Source organism: Tamandua tetradactyla, chromosome 18 (genome assembly GCF_023851605.1).
Source record: "Tamandua tetradactyla isolate mTamTet1 chromosome 18, mTamTet1.pri, whole genome shotgun sequence".
Classification (NCBI taxonomy): domain Eukaryota; kingdom Metazoa; phylum Chordata; class Mammalia; order Pilosa; family Myrmecophagidae; genus Tamandua; species Tamandua tetradactyla.
The window spans coordinates 31930618-31958562 of record NC_135344.1 but is presented as its reverse complement, the minus strand read 5'-3'; the positions used below and the strand labels follow the sequence as shown (position 1 = coordinate 31958562).

At 42.7% G+C, this 27945-nt stretch overlaps 1 protein-coding gene across 4 annotated transcripts; it reads right to left on the bottom strand.

Moving 5' to 3' along the window:
• Nucleotides 1-26842, bottom strand: MRO (maestro). Of its 4 annotated transcripts, XM_077135457.1 has the most exons (8): nt 26466-26580; nt 18947-19083; nt 9044-9146; nt 7752-7898; nt 6492-6674; nt 3574-3729; nt 2611-2718; nt 1-2268 (listed from the first exon to the last, which is right to left on the bottom strand). In XM_077135457.1, exons 3-8 carry the CDS (start codon nt 9140-9142, stop codon nt 2215-2217), a joined length of 747 nt encoding a protein of 248 aa, XP_076991572.1. In that variant the 5' UTR covers nt 9143-9146; nt 18947-19083; nt 26466-26580; the 3' UTR covers nt 1-2214. The 4 variants fall into 4 exon arrangements, with proteins under 4 accessions (XP_076991572.1, XP_076991570.1, XP_076991569.1 ...); XM_077135455.1 differs by lacking the exon at nt 18947-19083 and having other exon boundaries at nt 26466-26842; XM_077135454.1 differs by lacking the exon at nt 26466-26580 and having other exon boundaries at nt 3574-3684.
• Nucleotides 26843-27945: the final 1103 nt, after the last annotated feature.

Sequence of the window (27945 nt, the reverse complement as noted above, 5' to 3'; positions counted from 1 at the left end):
TGGTAATCAGCCATAAGCATTTTATTCATTATTTGTCAACAGGTTGAAACAAAAAATGTCACAAAAGGGCAAAGATAAATGCATTGCATTGAGCATGAAGAAGAGGCATCCCAGGCTTTCTGAAGCACCATCACATTACAAACCGGTAGGCATTTCTTTTGTATTTTAACAGACCATCTCTTGCACGTGTTTGTATGATTAGAAAGCTAATATATGCTTATTGCAGAAAACTTGGAAAATACAGGAGAGACAAATGTGTACCCATGCCTTATTTATAAGACTGCTTGGCTTATGACATGTGAAGTCTCCCAGGTAATTACGCTACTCACTGGGATTTCACAAGATTTTCTTCACTCTGATAACACTGTTTGCACCAGTTAGCTTCTTAACCTTCCCCTTTGCCCTTTTCATCTCCCCTCTCTCTTCGAAAGACTCATCTCATGAGCAACCTGAAAGCAAGGACCAAGTTTTATGCATATCTCTACCCTGGACACTTGGCACATGAACCTTCCTTTTTCTTCTTTTCATTCATTTAACTGTTCTATAGCTAATGTCTAAGAGTAAGAAATGTCAAAGCAGTACTTTTAGATTGACTTTCAAATTAACAGGCATTTTATGGGGAAAAGGAAATTTAAAAATTCATAAGCATAAAGGTAATCTGTTTTATTGGTTGTAAGGAGTGAACTTATGACCTTCATTTATCAAAATGGGCTCCTCCCAAGAAGGAATAATAGCCTCAGATGACTTTTTTTTTTCTTCTAGTCAACATTCATTTACTGAGCACATCTGAGGTCCTGTGGGAGGTAGAGATAGAGAAGATAGGGCCCTGCTTCCAGCAGCTCATAAACTAATGGGGAAAAAAGAAACATCTAGCTAAAAAAGTTTAGAAGAGATGAAACATGCTAGGTGGTATAAGATTGCTAGAATGTTCTGGGAATTCAAAGATGAGGGCTTTTTCTTGACATTTGAATTACTTGGAGAGTGACTGAGTGACTAAGAGATACATGTGAGTGTGCGGATGGGTCGAGGAGGGGTAGGAGAGCCATGGGGGAGCACTGAGGGCATAGAGGGAGGGGAGATTCAAAGCAGAAAGAACAAACTGAGCAAAGGCATAAGAGTGTTTAGGAAATCTTTTATAAGAGTGGTGTGAGCACCAAATAATTGGCATTGATCACCAAAAAAATTGACAAATAGCCAAGCTGTGATTAATAAAAATACAAATGTAGCTCACATAAATGAATGAAAAAAATATTCAATACATATAAAAGCAAAAGTTAAACTGGGTTTTACAGATGAGCAGAAGTTGGTTTGTTTGCTTGTTTTTAACCTTTCTAACCATCCATCACTTATTCTGTAAAGAGGCAGCATAGCATGGTGGCTGAGTGTGCATTACAGAAGTCAGACTGTACGGGTTTAAATTTTGGCTCCACCATTTACTGTGTCATCTTGGGCAAGTTGCTTAACTTTTCTGTGCCTTGATTTCCTCATCTATCAAATAAGGATAGTAGTAGTATCTTATCTCATAGGGTTGTTGTATTAAATAATACTTGCAAAGCACTTAGATAGTATCTGTTAAATTATAAACGCACTCATTTAAATGTTACTTATTATTTATAAGTTATCATCGGTCTGAGGATTTTTGACCCGTGCTATATGTAATATTTTTCTCTTATTAATTTTTGTTTGGGTTGTCCTTGGAGGATGAATGACTGCTGAAGGTGGTGAGTTGCTAAATCACCCCTCCAAGTCACCTTCTTGGTAGTTTAATAATAATGAATCTTGGCAAGAAAAATGATCAATAGAAAATTTTAAAAATAAAAAAAAATTAAACTTAAGATAACAATTAGTTTCTTAAGCCTCAGAAATTAAATGTTTAAAATATGTAAGTATTTAAAATAAAAAACAGGTGACAGGTGTATTCAGGAAGGAAAAGGTTGAGAAATAAGCACTGAGTAAACATACACTTCAAATATTTTAAAGTAAATGTGTGTCTTCTCATCAAATTTGTTTGGGGAGAAAATGAGATATGTGAAAGTGATTCAGAATTGTACCTTGGGTACAAATCCACGGTATTAGTTTTGTCATCAGTTTCTCACCCAACATCCACTTTCCTAGTATAACCACAAGAGAGAAGCAGAGGAGGCATCCAGTGAATTTAAAGGGGGCAGGATACAGTAGGAGCTCACGTAGGACCGTTTCCCTGCTGCCCTGTGTTTACAGAATCTTATTTGCGTAGAAGAACTGCAGGAGCTCTGGGTGACAGTGGCTCTGGAAGGAATGAACAGAGGGAGGGATTCAGTAAAACTCCTTGACTGAATAGTAGACAGTCATCAAATGGAGAGCACGAGGAGGAGCAGCAAGCCCAGGCTTGGATGCTGAGGGGGGAGGCGTTATTATCTGCTCTCATCTACTAGTCTGAAGTGGAACTGCCAGGGTCCTTTGTACTTGGTCCTCCAGGCATTTTGCCATTTACATCGCCTGATGGGTCAATCACAATAGACGGCTAATTGTTTCTGAGTCCTTTTATGGGATAACTCCCTAGTGTGGGAGTGTAAAACCCCCAGCGGATGGGCACTGGGGGAACCTGCTCTCCTCCCCTTGCACACTCACCAGCTGTCGGCAGAGTTTAGGGTTCCTTTGCTCTTCTTCGTTCTGGAAGCTGTATCCCCTCCTCGGTCTCAGATACGGGGAACAGGCTCGAAAAGTTGTTTTGCAAGCCTGAGAAAAAATGACGTTGTCATCTTATTGTCAAAAATATGAGAGAGTTCTACAACCCATGCAAGGAAAGCTGCCCAGGAGAGTGTGAAAGTTACTTCCAGGTAGTTCAACAACTTTGAGTCTTAAAGGGCTGGGGCTTATAAAATGACCAGGACTATAATTTGAGGGCTGGGAGGAAGGGCCTAGCTTTGTTTACCACAACCCTTGGGTGTTACTGTCTCATAAAGGTAGTACCGGATTCCCATCCTTCAACCTCTCTCTCTCTCTCTCATGCAAATTTAAAGAAGACAAGTGGTTTGGTGGGACCCTATGTTTCCAATGAAGCAAATTGTTTTATTTAAAGACTTTAAGTGCTACTGGTTTTGAACAACTCACTTGGCCCTACTCCAGAGGAGGTCTGAGGGTGCTCCAAGCCTGTCAGGACACATTTCCTCCAAGCATAAAGCAAAAGTTCCACAGGGAATCAAGAAGCCAGGGACAGGAAATTTACTCTTCACAGTGACAAAAGCTAGTTGGGCGTGAATAAATATCACCATTATGGGGGCTGCAGCCCCTGGTTAAACCTCTGCCTCTCTGTCCCCACCCTCCACTCACCCGAGCTTTTCTAACATCCACAAGGACTGATATCAGGCAGGTGGGACAGAAACTAATGGAAAATAACACTCAGTGCCAAACAGAGATTACACATCGAAGAGGCACTTTTCCAAAAGTCACACGGATAGGCTGCTATGCAGCCACAACTGAACTGGCAGGAACCTGAGGGTCTGGCATCTCAGGGTGACAGAGCTGTACCCCAGCACCCTTTGTGAACAGCGCAGAGATTTCATGCAATTGATTGGAGAGTCGCGCTCTTACCTTGGCAACCTGTGGATTTCTATCCCGTAAATGGATCAGGAGGGAATCTCGTGTCTGCTTAACTTGATGGCTGAAAAATTTCTTCCATTTCCGCCCAGCAAAGGTAGCCAACTGCCCAAACAAGACGAAGGCCGAATATCTCAGACTGTCATTCTCCTGTGGGCCCCCCCGCCAACAAAACAACAGCAAAACTCAGGTCATTACCAAAAGGTGGTTGCATCAGAGAACATCTCAGCCAGCTACACGTTATTGTACCTTACAGGGCCGGCCATCAGATCCTCTCCCAGGCCCTGAGCAGGGAAGGCGAGGCAGGGGAGGCTGAAGTCGTCAGCAAACCTCTTCCCCAGCAAACACGGTGAGACTGGGAATCACTAACATGCTTCCATTTTCCCAGCTTTTCTTTTCTTTCTTTTTATTTTATTTTATTGTTATTTAATGTTCAGGAGACACAATACATTCACATGGTTCGAAATTCAAAATAAACAAATAAGGCTATATAAAAAAAGTCTCTTTCCTATCCTCTCACCTGCCACCAAATTTTTCACTCCCAGCAGGCAAAATCATGTTTTGTGTGCATCCCTCCAGAAAATTAAAATAAAAAAATAAAAGATATATATTTCATATTCCCTTCCCACTATTTTACATGAATAGAAGCATACCATACCATTGTTAACGCATCTTGATTTTTCAATCAATCTTTCTTGGCTCTGTTTCCATGTCCATATGAAACAAGAGCTTTCATTCTTTTTTCTTTTTCCTTTTTTTCTTTTTTTTTGTTTTGGTTTGTTTTGTTTCGTTTTGTTTTGGCTGCATCAGAATTCATTTGCCCAGTCTCTTGTTTATTACACCCAGAATTTCTGACAGGTCATCTCTCTTTACTTTTAGTGTGAGTTTCTTCCATCTGAGGTGGAAAAAACAATTCTGTTTCTTCCCCAACACCTCCCCACTCCTGCTGCCTTTTGTCTGATTCGGTGGTGTGGTCCTGAGGGCTTGTCCATGGGCTCAGCCCTTTCCTTCTCTCCAAGGTCACCTGTCTGGTGCCAACATCACCTTTTCCAGGAGAGGCACCAAAGCCCAGCACATTTAACTGGCTTGCCCAGAGTCATACTGTCAATGACAGAGAACTAGGGTAGTAACTGATTTGTATATCAGTGATTCTTGGGTCTGTCTTGCCCCTGGCAAACCCGAGGGAACAGGCTAGAGGGGCCCCTTCAGGGAAGCACCCAGAAGATCTGGGGGTCACAGAGATTCACAAGACTGAGGACCACTGATCATTTTGAGAAGTATTTTAACATATTTTTAGCATGTATCACATACAGAACTGGCCTCAGTGTTGTGTTTTCTTCACTGCTCTACCACTGAGTGTGAATTTAATTCATTTCAGCTATCATTTAGTGAGAATGCACTCTTTCCAAAGCACTTCCCTAATACTACAAGATGTTCAGAGATGCATGGGGCAGGATTCTGCTCTTCAGGGAGTCTGACAATCATCTAAGTGCGCACAAGCGAGCATGGTGTGGGCTGGGAGTGAAGAGTGCTATAAGAGAGATATAAAACGTTGGGGAGCAACTCCCCACGAATATATTCATGTTTCTACATAGCCACGGCTTTCTGGTCAACAATTACTGGCAATCTGTGTTTAGAAAATGATTGAATGGCAAACAAGACTTATAAATGAAAGATAACACCTCTGGAGAGATTTAAAGATGTCTCATTCTGGTACATTTGCCTGCATTCCAGGGTGGTGAAGTAGAGACCTGCTGTCCCTCTCCCCTTCCCTAGAGAGGACTGGTTTACATTACAAAGCAAACGTCCCCCCAGCCCCCAACCCCAGAGGGAGGAGGGGCCGATGGGCGAGCAGCTCCTAAATAAGCACCAAGTTTCATAATTTCGGAGTTCCTCTTCCTCTCACGTGGGGAGGTACATCTGGCGCTCACGTGTCACTCCATTAGGGAATTAGGATCTGAGGAACTAATGCAAGATGCTCTGTGAGTAAATAAAACATCCACACCCTGGTCCTTAAGTCTTGTCCTTTGGTAAGTGGGTGTGATTGTGGGTGTATGTGTGTATGTGTGTGTAGATATGTACACACACAAACATAAAACTGCAGCAGGCTCACTTCTTAGCTTACCAGTGGGGTTTCTCAGACTCTTCACCATTTCAGACTCAACAACCTAACAATGGATTTTTGCTCAGGCTGTTTCCTCTGATATGCACATTCTCCCCTTCTGTTTATTAAATCCTCCCCATCTTTCAAGGCCCTGTGGGAACCCCACCCCCTCTGTGAGGTCTTTCCTTCCCTCTATCTAGAGGTAATTTCTCACCCATCCAAGCCCCTTGTGCATGCTATCTGTGCCCTGCTTAGGCCCATCTTGTCCTGTCACCTGGTATTTAGGTTCAAGCCCTGCAGTGAGAAGTCTGGTTTCATATTCATTTGCTGTCTCTGTGGGCAAGTCCCCAATACTTTCTGTGCCTTGATTTCCTCCTCTAAAAAATAAAGAAAATAATAGTGTCTCCCTCCCAGGGTAATAGTGAAGAATAGTGAAGGTAAAGGTGGATTATATGAAATAATCCATATAAATTGCCTGGCACACAGTGAGTGCTCCCTGAATGCTATTTAGTTGTCTTTACCTTCATATGAGAGCACTGAATACACGCTGGCATCGCCACCACCCTCCTCCTAAGAGTACATGTAGTCACTTCTCTATTAAAATAAAAACTCTTTGAGGGTGGTCATCTTCACAAGGCCTCATGACCCCCAGCACAGTAGCAGCCTCTCAATAAGATTTATTTATAATCAATATCATTTATAATCAATAAATCCATAGTAGGGATCTTGTGTTCTAAACAAGGGCTCACATCTCCAATTCCACTATGATTTTAATAACCCAGAATTTTCCTGGGTTCTTCTCACTTACATCATCTAACAATGTCCTGGTCTGAAGGGTGATGTCCATAAAGCAGGAGCCCAATCCTTTCCCCTGGAGCTTGCCCAGGATCACGGTCAGTGTCTTCATACTCTCATGGATGACGTCAGAACTCATGGGGTCATACAGTCCATGCACCAGCAGGTCCAGGATGATTTTCTTATATTTTCTCACCTGTTATGGAGGTTTGGAAAGCATGAGTAGCACAGAAGTTGCTCCACAGGAGTTGAAAAGCAATGCCACTCCTAATCTTACAGTTACCTAAGACTTGGCCTTAAAGACCATTAGTGTGTTCAGGATCAGACACAACTTTCATTAAAGCACAGATGCTCCCATTAACCTGTAAGGTCTTGAGCCGCAAAGGATCAGTCTCGACAGGAGAACAGAAGAGGAGTTTGGAGTGTGTGCTGGATCGGCAAGGTTGGGTAGGGCATGTCAAGGACTGCGGTGGACCTGGGAGCATGAGGTTCCCTCATGGTAGGAGGACATGGAATTGTCACTGAAGGTGACAGATGCTAATGGAGGAGGTAGGAAGACCCTCTTTTACTAAAAATGTCATTCAAATTCACTACAAGGCCAAAGCTCAGCCAAATGGTAATCCCACCTACAGCCTTGTTTCCTGATGCTACTGAGATGTGATGATTCTCAGATGACCTCCAGTGAATCAGGTCCTTTTACAATCTCCCCTTGAGTTTGGGAGGAACCTGTGATTTATTTCCAGCCTACAGAATGTGGCAAAGTGATGGAGTGTCTCTTCTGTGATTTCATTATATAAGACTCTGTCTTAGCACACACATGTGAGACACCATCCTACTGGTCTTGAAGACATTGGCTGCCACATTGTGACAGGGCCTAAGAGAAGAACACATTGCAGGGAACTGCAGGTGGCCTCTAGGAGCTGAGAGTGGCCCTGTCCGATAGCCAGCAAGAAAACAGGGACCTCAGTCCTACAACTACAAGGCACTGAATTCTCCCAGCAACCAGTGAACTTGGAAGAAATCCCCGAGCTTCAGAAAGGAAGGCCACTTGGCTGCCATCTGGATTGCTGCCTGTGAGACCATGAGTAGAAGACCCTGTGAGCCATGTCTGGACTCCTGGCCCACAAAACTGTGAGATAACAAATGTGTGTTGCTTTGTTACACAGCAATGCAGAACCAGTACATGGGGTATCTCATCTTTGCACTGGGGATTCCGCACCGCAGGGTTAGGGACAGTGTGGGAGGTCGACTGGGCTCTCGCTTCCTTTCATACCTTGTCCGGGGCTTCCCAGGCCACGGTTCCCAGGCCCTTCATGGCCATGTGGCGCTTTTTAGCACTGGGGTCCTGGGCTCTTTCTGCCAAAATGAGGAGCAGCTTCTTCAGAGACTCTCGCTTCTGAAACCTCAGTTTCCAAGAGACCTGTGTGGTGGGTCAAAAATGTTATTTGGAGCGTTTAGAGCCATACCCTAGCCCATCCGCAATCCTGCCCTCTAAAGAAACTCCTGTGATTGCAGCTCAGTTTTATCTCTCTTCCTCTACCTAAAGATGCCTGATTTGGGGGGGGGGGGGGAATATTAGTGTAATCCACGTGAAGAAGAAATTCATGGAGGAAGAAGAAAGAGGGAAGAAAAATAATTCAGGGGAAAATGGAGAGAGATTTTCTAGAACAGCTGTGGGTATGGTAGATTTCTAAGTGTTGATGTGAATGGAGAATTTGGATTTCTTTCATAATAAAAGATAAGCTGTTGTTTTTCCCACCTTAAAAGAAGATTTCCTTGACCCTTATTTCTCCCCCAGCTCATGCCCATTTTTCTGCTGTGTTTTGCAGCTAAACAGCTTGAAAGAGTTGTCTGTCCTTGCTTTCTCCAACCCCTCTCCTCCCGTCCTCTCTTGAGCCTGCAGCAAGGAGGCTGATGACCCCACCCTAGCCACGTGGCCAAACCCAAGGGGCAGTTCTCAAGACTCATCTCATTTGACCTCTCAACAGCACCTGATACAAGTAGCAGAGCACACCCACAAACATCTCTCTGATGCAGGCACCTGTACTTCAAGGACTGGCCTCTAAGTCACTGTAGGACAGGAGGGGATTAGCCTTTGTACTGAGTATATGTGCACTGAGACCAGGAAGGGCCCAGGGGCTCTGTGGGACATGGGATCTGGCAACATGTGCCAGAATCAGGACCAAGATGAAAGAACAAGACAAGATCAAAGACCAAGGTCACACCCACACTATGCCTTGGTAAGGGCAGGAGACCGGATCCCAGCAGTGGTCTCTACAAGCCCCATCAGGAGCTTTGGAGATTACCAAGCCTCATTATCACTTCTGAATATTAACTGTGGCTCATTCTATATTTGTATTAAGTCAATAGCAAGTTAAATTCTTCTCAACTAATCTTCCTGTTATCTTATAAACGTTCTCTCCACTTTACACAAGCTCTCGTTAGATGTTCTGGGGAAGAAGGAACCTCAGGGGAGTGGGCCTGGTAAACCTAAGACCAAGCAGGCACACATCTTACAAAATGGCTGCAGAAAGGGAGGTTTGTTTTTAATATTTTGTATCAAACCTTTGAAAAGAAAGACATCATGGAAATCCTTTTCTTCTTGGGCTGGGAGGTGGGGACGCAAAGGACCTGGCCCAGGATTTTTCTTGCTCTTTGGTCCATGGAACTGAAAATGCAAAATTACATGAGCCCACAAAAACATTTCCAACCATCATCACCCACAAACATCATTATACTAAGCTCTGTGCCAGGAGAGAACTATAAAGAGGCAAAATTCCTGAGGACCTTCTTTAGGAAGATTTCACCTTGGAGAGGAGTTGGGACAGTCACATAAAAGATAAAACAGCCATTCAAAGCAGCCCAAGGGCAGTACCAGCATGGGGGCAGGATCTGCCCTCTGGCTCTCCAATGCCATTCTATAGATTCCTGGCATCAAAATCACCAAATAAAATACAGTTTCTTGAGCCACACTCACAGAGATTGTCATGAGATGAAGTAGAGAGAAGTCCGAAATTTTATGTTTTGTGATGCTCCCAAGAATGTAAATTGGCACTACTTTTTGGAGGGAATTTTGGTATTCTCTCTCACAATTTCAAAATGCGCACACACTCTTTCCCTCAGCAATTCTTCCAGCCTGCAGGGACACTCGCACATCATATGATGAAAGATGTACATAAAGGGTGATCCTGTAGCATCGTGATGAACTCCATAATGCCCTCCAATAGTAGTAAAATAAATACATTATATGTACAGTACAAATATAGGATGACTATTGTGCAGTCATTGCAAAGAATACTGGGCAGACCCCACATGCGAAAATGATCTCTGAAATATACTGTTGAATGAAAAAATGCAAATCAGTGTGCACATCTGCAATCATTCATATAAAAAACAAAACGAGGGAGGGAAGCAAATATTTACACACAAGCTGCCTAGGCATAGAACAGGAGAGAATATCCAAGAAACTTTAACAATGGTCACCTCTGGGGTGGAAAACTGAGGGTCTGAGTTAGGAAGGAGACTTCATTTTTCACTCCTTTTTTAATATATACAGTTTGTAATTTTGCCATGTGCATGTAGCATTTAGAATATATGCTAATGCTAATAAAATAAAACTTTATAAATAAAATAGATGATATAAAAATAGGTTATCTATATTATAAATATAGCTTGCTCAGTGATTCTGATCTCCCGGCTGACTTGGGGCCACTGGTATAAACGAGAGTTTCTCAAACTTCAGTGTACTCACGAGGGAGTCACCTCGGCAACTTCTTAAAATGCAGATTCTGATTCCTTTGGTCTCAAGAGGGGGCTCCAGATTCTGCTCTAATCCTCGTTATTTCTTTCCTTTTGTTTGCTTTGGGTTTAGTTTGCTGTTCTTTCTCTGGCTCTTCCAAGAGAACAGTTAATTCCTTGATTTTTGCTCTTTCTTCTTTTCTTAATATAGGCATTTAAGGCAATAAATTTCCCTCTTATCCCTGCTTTTGCTGCATCTCATAAATTTTGATATGTTTTCATTTTCATTTACCTTGAGATATTTACTGATTTCTCTTGTAATTTCTTCCTAAGAATGTGTTCTTTAGCCTTCATATGTGTGAATTTTCTTGCTCTCTGCCAGTTATTGATTTCCAACTTCATTCCATTATGATCTGAGAAAGGTTTTGTATGATTTCAATCTTTTTAATTTATTGAGACCTGCTTTGTGACCCAGCATATGGTCTACACTTGAGAATGATCCATGAGCACTTAAGAAAAATGTGTATCCTGCTATTGTGGGGTGTAATGTTCTGAAAATGCCTGTTAAGTCTAGTTCATTTATCATGTTATTCAGATTCTCTGTTTCTTTATTGGTCCTCTTTCTAGATGTTCTATCTATTGATAAGAGCAGGGAATTGAAGTCTCCAACTATTATGGTAGAGGTGTCTATTTCTCCCTTCAGTGTTGTCAGTGTTTGCCTGATGTATTTTGGAGCACTCTGGCTTGGTACATAAATATTTATGATTATTATGTCTTCCTATTGACTTGTTCCTTTTATTAATACATATTAATACATAAGAAATGGGAAATTTTCGATGATTATTTCCTCCATTAGTCTTTCTCCTCCTTTTCCCTTCTCTTCCCTTTTAGGACACTCACAACACATGTATTTGTGTGCTTCATGTTGTTATTCAAGTCCCTGAGACCCTGCTCATATTTTTCCATTTTTTCCCTATATTTTCATTTGTGTATCAGATTTCAGATGTTCAGTCCTCTAGTTCACTAATTCTTTCTTGTGCCTCTTCAAATCTATTGTTGTAGGTTTCCATTGTTTTTTTTAATCTCTTCTATTGTGCCTTTCATTCCCCTATGTTCTGTGATTTGTTTTTTCAAACCTTTGAGTTCTTCTTTTTGTTTGCCCAATGTCTTCTTTCTATCCTCCCTCAACTCATTGATTTGATTTTTGATGAGATTTTCCATGTCTGTTCAAACATCCAAAATTAGTTGTTTCAACTTCCGTATCGCATTTGAAGTGTTGGTTTGTTCTTTTGACTGGGAGGAACAGTCCTAGTATGACTCATTATTTTTTGCTGGTGTCTAGTAATTTGATTTCCTTAATGAGCTTATTCTGGAGCTTGTTTTCATTCTTTTACTTAGGATTTCTTGCTGGATGGCTTCATTCTCTGTCTGTTCTTTGACATTCAGTTCAACCTATTCTAGACCTCTAGCATAGGTTCTGTTTAACTGATCAGAATGTTTCAGTTCTTGTTTTTCTGTTTCTTGCCTGCCTATATGGAGTCTTTTTTTTTTTTTTGAGGAAGGTCTCCTCTGATATTTTAGACCCCAGTCAGATGTCTCCAGACAAGACAGGCCCACATTTCAGGAAGAAAGAGTAGCCTGACAGTGACACCCAGCAGGTTGTCAGACTTTTCTATGAAGCTTCTAGAATCTGTGGTTTTTCTATCCTGCCCAGCTTGTAGCACTTGCCTACCTGTGGCTTAAAAAGCATACAGTGATGTAGTATCTTCAATTTCAGTAGACTCTTCCTGCTGGGAGAGTGGTGGAGACAGAGGTGAGGTTATAGGATGGCTTTAATTGCTTCAGTTTTCTAGTCCCTGGACATTTCTTGAAGGAGGGATTCCATTTGAGCTGGGCTCCACCTTTCTCTTGGGAAAGATAAACTCTTTAAGGAATTAATTCCTTTCACCTGACTGCTTACCTTGCCTCTCAGACTAGCTTAATTCCACCCTTGCCTGGGGCAGTGCTGGAGCCTAAGAGTGCTTCCAGTTCTAGCTAATGAGCTGTTCAGGGGTAGAAAAAAAGCAAAAACAACAACAAGCCTTTTCAAAGCCAGACCCCTTCTCCTCCAGTTTGTCAATAAAGAGCTTAAGTTGGTAAGTGGTTCTATGTATCTCCAGGTTTTACGTGCCTTGGGGTCCAGCCCCTTTCCAGTATTTTATTCTGTCTGACCAAAAAAATCTCTCTCTCTCTCTCTCTCTTTTTTTTCCCCCCCCATTAGCCTCACCCCTTCTCTACCAGGGCAAAAACTCCTAGTATCTTTAGTGCTTATTCCAGGGTTATCTGTGCTGGGGGCCTATTTTCAGTAGTCAAAATTTGTTCATTAATTCTTCGGTTGGAGCTTGGTTGAGCTAAGCCCTTGCTACCAGTAAAGTCTGCTTCCTTTCCCCTCAGGAAATGAGCCTGCCATGCCCATGGGGGAGGCGTACCAGCCTCCACAGCTTGGGGGACTTACAGTTCTGTGTTGGGTCTCAGCTGTTTCACCTGGTCCAGACTGGTGTACGCTGTGTGTCCAGTCACTGATGTGGCCCCAGCAGCTGTTCTGTACTGTTCCTGGCTATTTACTAGCTGCTCTGAAGAACGAACTAAATTCCACACCTCACTAAGCCACCATCTTGCCCCGTCTCTCCTGCTATTTTGTCTTAACTAGGAGAAATGACAGACAAGGAGTTACAGTGCTTATCAACCCCAGGTACATTAGCATCATCTAGAAAACTTTTAAAAAGCCCCAACGAAGAGGTGTTTACTTGGTGAAAAATTTATATTTTGGCTAGCACACTATCTAATTTAACATGTATGGTCAGTTTAGTTGAACACGATAAGTATATGGAATCTTGAAAAGGGCATGAGACCTTGTTGGTTTGTCCAGGTTAGTGTGATGCCTGATATATCCCAGAGTAATTTGGGCAGACAATTTAAAAATATTTCTGAAGTCCCTTTGGGGAACTTGGGAGAAAGGAGGAAATATCCAACTTCCCCATCTGGGGAATTCCTGATATTCTCACAAGCAGTGGGGACAATCAATTCAATAGGCTGAGCCCTCAATCTTAGGGCTTGCCCCTGTGAAGCTTATTTCTCCAAAGGAGAAGCTAAGCCTACTGATAACTATGCCTAAGAGTCATACCCAGAGAACCTCTTTTGTTGCTCAGATGTGGCCTCTTTCTCTAAGTCAGCTTGACAAGTGAACTCACTGCCCATCTCCCTCCCAACCCCCACCCCCCCCCCCACACCGTACATAGGATATGACTCCCAGGGGTGTAACTCTCCCTGGCAACAAGGGACTTTACTCCTGGGTATTAGCCAGGATCTGGCATCATGGGAATGAGAAAACGTTCTTGGCCAAAAGGGGGAGGAGAGAAATGAGACAAAATAAAGTCTCAGTGGCTAAGAGATTGCAAACAGAGTCAAGAGGTTATCCTGGGGGTTATTCTTACATATTATGTAGATTTCCCTTTTTAGTTTATGGTATATTGGAGTGGCTAAAGGGAAGTACCTGAAACTGTTGAGCTGTGTTCCAGTAGCCTTGATTCTTGAAGAGAACTGTGTAACTATATAGATTTACAATGTGACCATGTGATTGTAAAAACCTTGTGTCTGATGCTCCTTTTATCCAGGATATGGACAGATGAATAAAAAAGAAAATAAAAAAGGATAAAAATAAATAAGTATCAGGGGGAGATGAAGGGTAAAAATTGGATACATTGAAATACTGTGGGTCAATGAGAGGGAGGAATAAGGAGCATGAAATATATGAGTTCCTTTTTTTTTCTTTTTATTTCTTTCTCTGGAGTGATGCAAATATTCTAAAAAATGATCATGGTGAAGAATATACAGCTAGGTGGCATTATTGGGAGACACTGATTGCATAATATGGTTGGAATGTATGTGTGTGGATATTTCCCCATGAAAATATTAAAGGAAATACTAGGGGTATATAAGGGAGAGCTTTGGGATTCATTTTTTTTGTTTTGTTGGAAAAAATGGGAATGTTGTCATATCGATTGTAGTGGTAAATACATAACTGTATGATTATACCAGAAGCCACTAATTGTGCACTTAGGATGGATCGTATGGTGTGGGAATAAAACTGTTTTTCTTTAAAAAAAAAAAAAAAAGCCCCATTGCCCTGCCTGCATCTCAGAACAGGCCACCTATATTTCTGAGGCAGGCCCAGGGATCTGTACTGTCTAAAGCTCCCCAAGTGATTACAACTCCCCAACTCCCCAAGTAGTTACTGCACAAAGACAGCCACTGGCCCTGTCTACCCAGGACTGAGAGAGACATAGGACGTTCAGTGCTATCCCGGGGAAAGTCCCAGAAGACCAGTTGGTCATCCCTACTCACTGAGAGCATCTGGTTTATTTAAATGCAAATGGTTGCTAGAGCCCAGCCCTCTTAAACAGCTCTGCTTTGGAACACTATACTCTGACATGGAGGTGAAAGGCAATTTGCTTTCCCTGCCATCTTTGCACCCCATGTGGATCCAGGGCACCCCCTATCTGGAGGGGTGCATGAAGACACCCCCTGAAGCCCAGCCCCTGTTTCTCCTTCCTCTTTGGCCATCAGTCCTCCCCCAACCGCTGCCACGGTGGGGACAAAAAAAAATCACACAAAACAGAAAATTGCACCCCCACAATTAGCAAGTTTCTTTTTACATTTTGTTATTTGAGTTCAGCAAGAGTTTCTCTATTTGGTTGAAGGCATTCCCTTGGGCTTTTACCATTAACCCTGTGGTTCTCACACTTAAGAGTGCCTTGGAAACACCTGGGGAGCGGGTTCTACCACAGCTCCCGAGCCGCTCCTCAGATTTCTGATTCTGCACATCTGGGGTAGGGTCTGATCATCTGTAGTTCTAACACGCTCCCAGGTGATACTGAGGTGCTGGTCCAGGGACACACTTTGAGAACCGGTGCCTTGAGACCAAGAACCCACAGCATTGCCGTGTCACTTCTCTCCAGAATAAAGGGATTTTAAAATCCACACCTAGGCAAAAAACATGCTCCGTTGTTTCTTGCTGGGTTTTTCTTCACAACCTTATGTTTCAATGGAATCTGCTGCTCCTCAGGTCAAGTGCTCTGGATGAAAGCTGACAGGTACCTAAAACGGGCATGGAGAACTTAAAAGAAGCAAAACTCCCTCACCAAGGAGGGCATGGTCTTCATTGAAAAACAGCTGGTGCATCTGTTCAAGGCATAAGAAAATTATGTCTGAAGCTTCTCTCCACTGGGACGGAAAACAAACCTGTCATCCTATTCTTTAAGCTCGACTTCTCTTGCAAGATTAGCACGGCAGCTAAAGGCTTTAGCCATCCAAAGCAGCTTCTGTGGGCGTCAGAAACCAAGCATCCAGCCGAGTCACTTCTTAACAGGCACATCTAGAATTTAAGGTTATAGAAGGCTCTCATGCAGGGGCGTGAGCATGGAAGATTCTGGAAGCTGGCGGTTAGCGACAGAGACATACCCAAGGCCCACCTCTAGCTCACCACCTCTGCCCCCATCACCAGATAAAAACTGGGATCCAGTCCAATATCACAGGGTATCAGGGCTCATTTCGATCTTTGGTGCAGGAAAAACAAAGCATTTTTCACAGGATTGGCTGGGCCGCCTGCCTCGGAATACCAGGGGGTGCCTGTTATAAACTCTAGCCCTACCCCAATATTACTGGATCAGAAATTCAGGGGCCTGAGAACTGTAGGGCTTTTTTTTAAAAGCTTGTTGAGTGATTTTATATATATAATTTATTGATTTTTTTGACAAAGTATATATTTTGTTGATAAATTATACATTGAAGATATATATTTTTTTATTGACAAATCTTCACACACATACATCCCATACATGGTATACAACCAATATCATCACATAGTTGTGTATTCATCATCATAATTTTTTAGAGCATTTGCATCACTACTTAGAAAAAGAAATAAAAAGAAAAAACTCACACATCCCATACCCCTTACCCCTCTCTCTCGTTGACCACTAGTATTTCCATCTACCCAATTTATTTTACCCTTTGTCCCCCCCCCATTGTTTATTTATTTTTTTATCCATATTTTTCACTCATACTCTGGATACTCTATCCATACGCTGGATAAAAGGAGCATCAGACACAAGGTTTTCACAATCTCACAGTCACATTGTAAAAGTTATATCTTTATACAATCTTCTTGAATCAAGGCTACAGGAACACAGCTCAATGCTTTCAGGTACTTCCCTCCAGCCACTCCAATACATCATAGACTAAAAAGGGATATCTATATCATGCATGAGAATAGCTTCCAGGATAACCTCTCAACTCTGTTTGAAATCTCTCAGCCACTGAAACTTTATTTTGTCTCATTTCTCTCTTCTCCCTTTTGGTCAAGAAGGCTTTCTCAATCCCTTGATGCCATGTCCCAGCTCATCCTGGGATTTCTATCCCACATTGCCAGGGAGATTTACACTCCTGGGAGTCATGTCCCATGTAGTGGGGAGGGCAGTGAGTTCACTGAGATAGAGAGAGAGAGGCCACATCTGAGCAAAAAAAGAAGTTCTCTGCGGGTGACTCTTACACATAATTATAAGTAGGCTTAGCCTATCTTTTGCAGGAATAGGTTTCATAGGGGCAAACCCCAAGATCAAGGGCTCGGCCTATTGATTTGGTTGACCCCACTGCTTGCAAGAATATCAGAAATTCTCCAAATGGGGAAGTTGAATATTTCCTCCTTTCTCCCCAGCTCCCCAAGGGGACCTTGCAAATACTTCTCTATTCACTGCCCAAATTACTCTGGGATATATCTGGGCATCACAGTAACTTGGACAAACCAACAAGATCTCATGCCCTATTCAAGATTGCACATACCTATGGTGTTCAACTAAACTTATCATACAAGTTAAATTAGGTAATGTGCTACCCCAAATATAAATTTTGCTGAGGGATCCTGACACACATGTTACACTAGAAATGAAATAATCCCAGAACTGGCATATTCCACTAATCAGAGGTCACACATCGGTTGAGATTCGGATGGAGAGAATAGCCCCTGAAGACAGAGGAGGTGCTGGGCTGAGGGAGTGAGCAACAGAACATGCCACAGAACTTTGCATGAGTGCACCAGTGCCCTGTCCTCCTGCTTGTCACCACCCCCAAGACCCCTGAGCTTGCCTTCATGGTGCTATTGCAGTTCTTTGTGCTAGTCTCTAACCGGTCTCACTGAACAGGACATGGTTTGGGGGGTAACTTAGATAACTGTTTTGTGCTTCTTGCAGACTCCCAGATGCCCTTGCACATTTAAATCCTTCTGGCTGCAAAATATTAGGTTTATAAGTAATAATCCTTTCACATACCGAAACCAAAAGGTATATTACAAAGGTCAAGATTATGAAACACTTTGATCTTATCCATTCTGGCCTTTTCCCTCATCTATAAAATAAGGGGAAGAAACTGCTTGATTTCTAGCAATCCTTGCAATGCTGAAATGACTAGTGATAATAGTATTACGAGCTACCATTTACTTTTGTATGCTGGAAACCATGTGAAGCACTTTACATACACTGCGGTAGAAGCAGTTTACCTGACCTCCCCTTAGTCAACTTACCAGGTTAACCATGATTCTCCAGGCCCTCTGTGAACTATTCCAACCAATGCTTTGGCTGATAATACCCACTCCCACTTGTACACCTTCAGTTGAGTTATCTACTCAAGTGTCAGTTTCTAATAACTATAATTGTTATTGTAATTGTGCAATTAAAAAAATCATAAAAACTGGTGAAAAATGAGTGTACATAAAAAGGAAGTTGTTTCTATGAAATCAAGATTGAATGTTTTGGAAAGACTTAAGAGTGGGAAGCTGCTAAAAAATTTTACTGCCTAAACTAGCTGTGGATAGTAAGGGTTTAGAAAAGAAGTCTTAATAATCTGGAATGATTCTGGAGAAAGTGACTTCACACATCTTCCCAAGTATCTTTAAGTTCTCACTACATTTAAAGAAACCAAAACTAGAACTCACAGGTCAAGTATTATGCGTGTGACTTATACAAAATAGACAAGTAAAAGAAATTCCAACTAGTAGATTCAAATTCAAAAAAGGGCCATGGCCCTGCATTAAGGATTGGGAAATTATATATTTTAAGATAGGAATGAATTATTTTTTATTCTCTGCTTTAACCAGCTATTTTTCATTAACTCTCCAAAATCCAGTCCCAAATCCTCAAATAAAAAGAATTATTTTATTTAATCCCCAGAATCATCTTGTGAAGGTTGGTTAATTATCCCCATTTTAAAGAAGAAACTGGGTGTTAGAGTATTGTTAAACTCATCCCAAATCACTTAGCTAGTACTGGTGGCACAGAGTACTCACTCCAAAGTCTATACTTTAAATCGCTGTGTAATTAGCCTCATAGCCAGCTGCCAGGCAATGTTCTGCCTGGTGGCCAAGTCAGGACAAAAGGGTAGACACCCGAGTTTGAAGCATTCTGTCCTATCTTCCCTTCGGTCCCCTCCCCTTCTGTTCTTCATTGATATGAAATAATAATTGGACAGCTAGTGGTTGATTTAGCTGGCTTGTGAAAAAGAAAGAAAACATTGTCTTCATGACCAGAGTTCAGTTGCACAAAGAGAACGTTAGATAGCTGCACCCTTCGGCAGGATTCGACTCCCCTGTGACCCGAGTGACATTGCAGAAAGGATGTGCGAATTCCAAGTGCATCTTACCTGCGGCGGGCGGGGTCACGTGGGGTCGCTGCTCGGCAGGGATTGAAAGCAGTCCTGGGCGACCGCGGCGGCCGGCGGCTGTTCCCGGGGTGGAAGCCAAACGTGATGACTCGGCCAAATTCCCCCAGCCCCAGATTCTTAACATTGAAGAAGGAAAATTAGAAGGTGGAGTAGGGTTTGTTCAGGATAACGGGTCGGAACAGAGTGTTGGCAAGTGGAAATTATGTGAAGGGGGGAAAAGGCAAAGTTTCCACGGTTTGGAGTAGGGGTGGGGGTATTACCCAAGAATGACACTGACAAGGTTGTTCTAGAGGGACACAAGTGTCATGGGACCCATTACTTTCCCAAACTATGCCAAGTTTTCCCTTCTCTCACTTGCTCTGCTTTCCCCTTATTCTTTCCCTATTTCGAGAGTTCCGTCTGCACTTTCTCAGGAAGGGACCGCAATTCTGAGCATCTTTCCCCGGCACCAAATGAAATGGCCCTGCCCAGCGCCGTTTCCCCGTGCGGCCACTAGATGGCGGCATCATTCAATGGACGGAGTCCAAGCAGCCTTTGCACAGTTGTGCAGCTGCAGGCGATTCCTTCCACAATTCCATTAGAGCAGCATTTGATCTAAGGATGGGACATTTAGTTCCGTGGCAAGCAGCACCAACAACTAGAGCTTTAACGGTTAACACCATGTCCTGCTTAACAAACACTATGTGTCCTGAAAGAAGCAATTTAAGCTTTCAACAATTCGTGATTTATTGGTTGAAAAAAAAAACACACCCTCACCCCACAAAAACAGGGCATTCCAGCACCTGAGAAACATGGGAGCCTCCATGCCCCCTCATCATTCCTCCTTCTCTGGGCCCTCTAACCACAGTCATAAGCCTATTTATCAGCAATTATTTATTTACTGTCTGTTCCTGTGTTGGGTACCATGGGTAATATGTCCTACAGGAAAAAAATGTTCTTTTCAAATGGGCTTGTTGCTATGCTAATAGATAACATTTATTGAATGCTCACATGTGTGTGCCAAAAATTTTGGTAACTATTACGTTGTCTCTCTTGTTTCATTCTTACAACAAATCTAGGTATGCACTTTTAGTATGATTCCCATTTTAAGGATGGGAAAACTGAGGCACTGGGAGATGACTTTGCCAAAGATCATGTAGATAATTAGTCACAGAGTTAGAATTCAACCGCAGGCAGGCTTATGTCGGAGCTTCAACTCTTAGTGGCAGATGCTATGCTGTAGATGAGTTTGGGAAACCAAATTAGGAGACAGTATAAACCAAGGAAGAAACCAAAGGGGAAGTTCACCAGAGGGGAGGGTTGAAAGAAAAAAGGGACAGGTGAGAACAAAGGGAAAGAAAACCGATGCTCCTGAGAAACTAAAAAGAATAAGGCAAAAAGAAAAAGAAGGGAAGAAAACCTCTTTGAATTTGGCTAGAAGGGTACAACTGCGCCCCCCTGAGAATGCAATTTCAGCAGGGTAAGGGAGAAAGGAAGCTAGACTGAAAAGCTAAGGAGGTACATGGAAAGAGGAAATTGAGATGCCTTACTGCAAAAGAGAGGCGATAAATAGACTGGAAGAGACAGCAAGGTCAAGGAAAGCCATTTTGGTTTTCTTGTGTGCTTTCTTAAAAAAAAAAAGAAAAAGAAAAACCAGCCTTGTAGCATTTGAGAGGGAAACCTAAGGTGTGGGTGATGGAAGTGAAAAGTAGAATAGAAAGTGGAGATGGGAGAGATGAAGGGCACAAGCGCAAAGCTTAGCTTTAGAGAATAGAGAGACAGATAAGTCCCTTTTTGTCTGAAACTGGGAGACAACTTTGGAGATGGGGAAAGGTCAACATGAAAATGAGAGGAGTGAGCAAATTCAATTTTCCCAAGGCTGCCTTTTCAGTAGTACCACAGGTGGGTAATCTGCCAAGAGAGAGAATAAAGTCTGGGAGGACATAATCCATGTGCTGAACTCATCTGTGTAGTGCTTAAAATGACCAAAAAGCTGATAAAATTAAACCAGACAAGAGAGCAGACTGGAGAAGGGAAATTTGTGCTGCAAACTCAAGAATTCTCAGCAAAATCTCACTTGTGAATCAGAATTGAAATTGATCCCCACTGCATGGACAGAACACAACAGATATACTATTTTTTTTGTTGTTATTAACTTACATGATATATTTTCTTTTGAAAAATATATCCACAGAAAAGTTGCAACAGTAATACAATAAGTGTTTGCATGCCATATATTCTTTCCTAGAGTTACCATTTATTAACATTTTACCACATTAGATCTCTTTCTCTGTCTTTTATAGTTATGTATATGTGGGTATATACATAATTGTATTATTATTTTTAAAATATTTTTATTGACAAAACAAAACAACATACAACATGAACATTCTTAGCATATGAACAGATAAACTATTAATGATCCCTTATGTCTAAAGTTGTTGTTGTTAACTCAAGTTTTAAGACATTTGACAAAGAAATAGTGTTTTTCACATTTGCCCACTGGAGAGGTTTTCCTGTCTGGCTTAAAGCCACAGAGAAAATCTAGGGCAGAGCCAGTACTGGTACCCGGAGTCTTTCCAGTACTTATTGTGCTCCACCTTCAGCTCTACTGAACACTTCTCACAGAGGATACAGACCTAACTAGCGGGCCCAGCCACAGCCTGGGCAAAGTACACACTAGGGAGAAGGAATCCAAACCAGGACACCTGCCCAAGAGAATTCAAAATTCTCTTTATGTGGCTTAGGCCACAACATAGTTCTTCTGGGAATTAGAGAGGACGTTCTTTTGCTAATTTGATTGCAACATACAGATATACTGATGATGTGATGTCTTTAAATAACATGTCATAATCATTTAATTGGTTAACCACTCTGTTTTCATTCTCAATTAATATGTCCTTATTGTCAGAAGTCTGCTGGGGCTGTTGCAAGTGGAAAAATCAAAGAGGTACATATGTAGTCTGCACTACTGATGAAAAGGCAGCAGGCAGAACTCAGTCCACAGCCTACTTTTGATTTAAACTTGGGAAATAAGGACAAATGGCAGTCGTTGGTTTCCCTTTAGTCTTAGGATTCTCAGACTAGCTTTCTTTGATAGTGCATTGTCTAACCTGGAAACTTGTCTAGAAAGGATCATTTTTACTTTCCTCACTTGCATCTTCATCTAGGCAATATACCCAGGCCAGGCCACAGAATCTCTTGATTTTCACTTCCAAAAAAAGAAATAAAATCTGCCACAACTTCTGCAACAGGTCAGGAATACCAACTTCTCATTCATTCATTCTTCATACTTCAAATATTTACTGAGATTTGGACAGGGCAGCATGCTCAGCATGTGGGAGCAGCGTGTAGGCTGCCCCCAAGGAGACAGGACCAGGAGGGACATTTAAAATGGGGCTTAAATATCCATATATAAAGGTAGGAATTGGTAAGTGCCATAGAGGGGAGTTGATAAAGTACCCTGAGAGTCAAAGGGCAAAGTCTATCAGGAAATCCTCCATAAAGAGAGGAGAATCTGGACCAGGGCTTAAAGAAAATGTGTATTGAACATGGAGAGAGAGGAGAAAGGTATCCCTGTAGGTAGGGTAGCAGGAGCTTGGAGATCATAAAACCATGGGTGGTTTTGAGAACTGAACCTAGTGTGCGGGTTGCAGAGAGTTTGAACAGGTGAGCAGATGCTGGAAGGTCTGAAATGACTCTATTTGTAGGCAGCAGAGAGTCATTAAAGACCTGTAAGCACTCAGAAACATCTCTGTGTAGACAAGAGCCTTCATATATTCCTAAAATTTCAACATGACATTTGTATCCCTTCACAAAAGATCATTTAACCCTGTGGTTCCCAAACACCAATGCTGAACTAACTGCAAAAGAATCTCTTGGAGATATGTTAGACACAGAGACTGATTCAATAGGCCAGGGAGGCCCCCATGTCCCCCAGGTGTCTCTGCCACCCGGCTGTGTTTAGGACCCACAGACTGGCCCGGAACCCTTCCAGGGCGGGAAACACCACCATGGGCAATCCATTTCCTCTCAGATGACTGTGAGTTGAATCCCAGCTCTCAGTGACTCTCACCCATCAATTCCATTTTATTAAAATCAATTCTTCTAATGCCTGTCTCTCCTATTAGAATTTGAGGTCCTCAGGGCCAGACAGCCCTGTCTTGGTACCTCTGGTGCCCAGCAGAGTGTTTGGCTCAAGGTTTGTTAAATGAATAAATCAAAGCTTTAATCTCTTCCTTCGGACCATCCATCCCTACTCTAATTCCTCCTTCACATAATGACCCCATCACATGGTGCTTTGGGAAAATAGATACAGCAACAGTATATAGGGGAGTGGGAGAGGGGGGATTAAAGAAAGAAAGATCAATGGAAAGAGCATCATGAAGAGAGGTCATGAATGAAAATGGGGGCCTTTCATCCAGTGCAGCTTAATGTAATGCCTGGATACATCCCAGAGTATATTAAGCAAATAATCAAAAAGTATTAGCAAAGTCCATGAGGGATGGGATAAAAAAATATGGAACTATTAAACTTTACCACTAGGGAAACCCTGATACTGTGTCAAACATTAGGGACACCCAAAACAATAGGCCAAGCTCTTGATCTTGAGGCTTACTCTTGTGAAGCTTATGTATATAGCGGAGAAGCTTAGTCTACCTATAGTAGGCCCAAGAGTCACCTCTGGAGGACCTCTTTTGTTGCTCAGATGTGCCCTCACTCCCTCTAAGCCCAACTCTGTAAGTGAAATCATTGCTCTTCACCCTATGTGGCACATGACATCCAGGGGTGAAAGTCTCCTTGGTGGCATGGGAGATGATTCCCAGGGATGAGTCTGGCCCTAGCACCATGGGATCAACTATGCCATCCTGACTAAAAGGAGGAAAAGAAGTATAACCAATAAGGTATCAGTGGCTGAGAGAGTTCAAATAGAGTCGAGAGGCTATTCTGAGGTCACTCTTCCACACGTTTCAGTTAGACATTGCTGCCTATCATAGCTTGCCAAACCCCAACCAAAACCATTCCTGCCAACCCTAAAGAGCACTTAGGGTGTTATATAAGATTCTACAAAAGGTTCCATGCACTAGGGTAAATTTCCAGAAACCTACAACCTCCAGATGGGTCCCTGGACCAGATAAGTCCTGAAATGCAGAGGGACCAGCCTCTCCAGAACATTAACTAGTTCCATCCCCCTATCCCATATTACTGACAGCCCCTTCCAACATGAAAAAGTTAAGAATGGGCATGGCCCAAATACCTCTAAAGAGTGGGAGAAAGATCAAAGGTGATAGTGAGAGTTATACAGAGAAGCTAGGGTTTTAACAAACGAGTATGAGTGCTGAATCATTATACTGATATCTCTTTTAAGCCCCAATATCTTAGAGCAGCTAGTAGTAAAAACCTAAAATTGTGGAATTGTAACCCATACCGAGCTCTGAAATCGGTTCTACAAGTAATTGTTGTGATGTGCTTTGAAATTTATTGCTTTTTTGTGAATATGTTATTTTTCACAAATGAGGAAAAAAAATTGATTGTGATGATTTTAAAAAAAGAGAGCGGTCATAAGAGCAGTGAATGGCCTTGCTGTCCCCCACTGCAGTCAAGGGGAACCCCACATTTGCCCCAAATATTGGCCCAACAGAGGCAGCCATAAGCTCCTGTCATGAGCTGGTCAATGCAGAGAAACCCTGAATTGAGCACACAAAGCCCGGGCTGCCCTCCATGGGGTGGGGTACTGCCAGGGCGAGCTCTCAATGAGGGTGGTTGTGCCAATTGAGAAAAGGGGGTGCTGCACCGGCCAACCTTAGGTCCCACAAGAAACAGGGAAATGAAAACCCACCTTGCGCTTCAGTTTTCTCCATACTCCTCCACAGCAAGGAGCCAAGAGACTCTAGTTTTCACTCTTGACATTGTTAGTGAAATACAATCTCAAATATATTTTCTATTTTAAGACAACCTCTAGAAGAATAAAAATAGGATGTGCAACTTCCAAATCACTAGAGGAAAAAAGAAGTAAAGAAAACTCAATATTTTGAACAAGAGAGGAAGCAGCAAGAAAGCAGATGAAACCAAGAAATATATATTAATAAAAGTCCACCTTATCTGCATGATCCATATGAAAAATTAAAAAGTTGGGTCATAACTAAAATAAAACATTATAGTTAGGTTAAAATAAAGGGACTGGCAAGCACATACCATTCAAATAAATACAAAAAGTATTGCAAACATTTTTAACGGAGAAAAGCTTAGGATTTCATTTTGAATGAAAAGGGTTCATCTATACCATACATATATCAGCTATTTACTGATGCCATAATAATTGATACTCAGGTCTGTGCTTGGCACCAGAGTTCAGTAGGAAAAACTACATAACCTGCTTTTTCTAAGTCAGCAATTGGAGATGCCAGCACCAAGCTAGAGAAGGGTATTTGGGAGTTGTCAGTGCGTTTACATTACTGAAGGCATGGAAATGATGAGATCGCCTCAGGAGAAAATCGAGAGAAGAGAGGCCAGGACTAAGGATTGAGGCCCATCGCTGCCCACAGAGTGGGTGGAAGAGGAGGATAATGCAGTCGAGAAGAGAGACCAGCAGAGAGAGCCGAGTGTGATAGAGGTAGGGGAAAACTCAGGAGGACGCTAGGTCACTGAAACTGGGAGACAAGTGTTTCGAGAAGGAAAAAGTGATCTATTGTGCTAGACGCTGCCGAGAATTCAAGAGAGGAGCGGGTAGGCGTGTCCATTTTACCCGGAAAATGGAGATCAATGATGAACTTGACAGTAGGGGGTGGGGGTGGGGAGGCGGAAGCCAAATTGGAGCAATTCTAAGAAAAAATGGGAAATGAAAAAGTGGTGCCAACTCTTGCAAAACCAGGGGAAAGGGGAGAGACATGACTTGGTTACCGCGGTCACCTCGAACCGCCCGCCCTGCACGCCAGCGCCAGCTCACTTTCTCAAACTTCGCGCCGAGTTTGAGTTGGCCTCCCACTTCATTACGTAGGCTTGTGTGTTTTCATGTCAAAGCTGTGGTCTTTCTGCTTTACATTTGATTAAAATAGGTGCCACAGGAAGAAGAACCAGGTTTGCCCCTCTGCTTCCAATCGCCCCCTGGCTCGCAGAGGCCGGAGCTTCCTGTGGTCTTGGTCCCTCACATCAGGTGGAGAATTCGACCGAAGGCCGGGCAGGTCTGTGCACTCTGCACAATCTCTGCGAACAGAAAGCTGCTTCCGGCAGTTTTCCCTTCCAGCCCACTATCTGGCTGCCCTGCCTGCAATTTCCCTGATCTTCACACTTGACAGTATTCATAGTACCAGAAGGCAAAAGTAAGTTCAAGCTTAAACATCTTTCCTACCTGAGACATGAATTCTCACCACCATCACCAGGACCCTGCTTTAAAAAAGACGCATGCACTTATGCAAACATGTTTCAGCCCAACCGGTTAACTCTACGGCAAACATTCAGTTGTGTTAACTGCAAATTGACTCTGACCTATTGAACCCAGTAAGTGTTCTGTCTGCCTTACCTGGGCTAGGGCCTGGGGTGCCCAGCACGGCCGGCCGCGGCCTCTGCGCTCATCCTGATGGAAGGCGATGGAACCAATTCCAAGAATGTTTCTGTCCTTTATAAACAGGCTTGGGGCTCACAGTAAGGCTGCGTTTTGTCCTTGAAGATGAAACATAGAACAGATTAGTTTTATCACAAGCGGGAAATACACCATAAGACCTTTGAGACTGTCTGCCTCCAGTGATTGCTAGAGACGCGTTATGGGCCGTACAGTTTTACAAACTTTTCAGATGCTCCAGTTGGTTTCCTACCACTGCAAGGGCCCAGTAAATTAAGCTTGCAAATAGAGAACTGATGAGAGAACAGCACGTGGGGAGCCAAATCCACCCCACAGACGTGACCTCGTGAGGTTTTTCTCTCTGCTTTTAACATTTCAACGTGTTCTTCTGCTATTGGTCATTTTATCCACGACCCTGGGGGTGGGGATTGGGGGGTCGTTCTCATGCCTGTTTGACAAGCAAGGAAACTGCAGGGCAGAGTAAGGAGGATGATTTGCCCAAAGTCTCAAAGCTAGTTGAAAGAAGGGGACCCGAGTCTCCAGCCTCCTCTCCTGCTGGCACCCGAGGTTGTTGTATGGGTTCTGTCCTTCACCTCCAAAGGCAGCCTTCTTGCTCTCTATGGGCTTCCCTTCTCCATCCCTTTTACCTTTTCTCACCTTTGTTTTTTTCTCTGACCCTCCTCTATCTTCCTTTTCTGTATTTTACGTTTGTGGTGAACATAGCTTAACACGTTCTTTTCCCTTAAACCAACCACAGCCTCAAGATTGCATTTACTTTCCCTCCAGTTTTTACAGCTTTATGTTTTCAGAAGAATCCCACTGAGTGACCAAGTCTGTCTTTGACCCCATAATTCCAGCCTCCCACCATCACTCCATCCCAGCGTGACTACACTGTTCCCAATAGTGTTCATTTAATCCTCCAAGCAGGAACCAAAGAATGCAATTTTATCAACACTGAAGTGTTTGAGGCCCAACTATCTAAGCTTCAGATGTCCTGAGTCTACAGCAGCTTCTTCTCTCACTTGCTGGCCTCCATTCTTTCAAGGGGCTGTGCCTTAGATCGTCCCAGAAAGGAAGGGAGGGGAGGCCACAGGCAAATCACCCAAATTTAACCACTGGGAGATTTTTAAAATAGATTTTACATATTCCTGTTCTCATTCTTTCTTATAACCTCCAGTAAGTGAAAGGTGACCACAACTTAAGACAACAAGTGAGTTTTAGACCTTAAACACCAAAGCACTGTATCTGTAAAAATTGATGGATTTTGTTATTATCGGTTTTGGAGGCAAGGTTGACAGTATCTATCAAAATCCACATGCATGTACCCTTGACCCTGTAGTTCTGCTGACAGTCATTCACCCAGGGCCACCGCGAGTCTATATAGTGCTTTTGTGCAAATTAGGAAAAGGAGCCCCTACCTCAAGGCATTTTATGTCTAGCT

Excerpts from the sequence above, each read along its gene's own strand:
- MRO (XM_077135455.1), bottom strand. The coding sequence starts at position 9,142 with ATGGACCAAAGAGCAAGAAAAATCCTGGGCCAGGTCCTTTGCGTCCCC. Across the intron at positions 6,675-7,751 it reads CCTGGGAAGCCCCGGACAAG|GTGAGAAAATATAAGAAAAT; the intron begins GTATGAAAGGAA and ends CCTCCATAACAG. Across the intron at positions 2,719-3,573 it reads GAAATCCACAGGTTGCCAAG|GCTTGCAAAACAACTTTTCG; the intron begins GTAAGAGCGCGA and ends ATTTTTTCTCAG.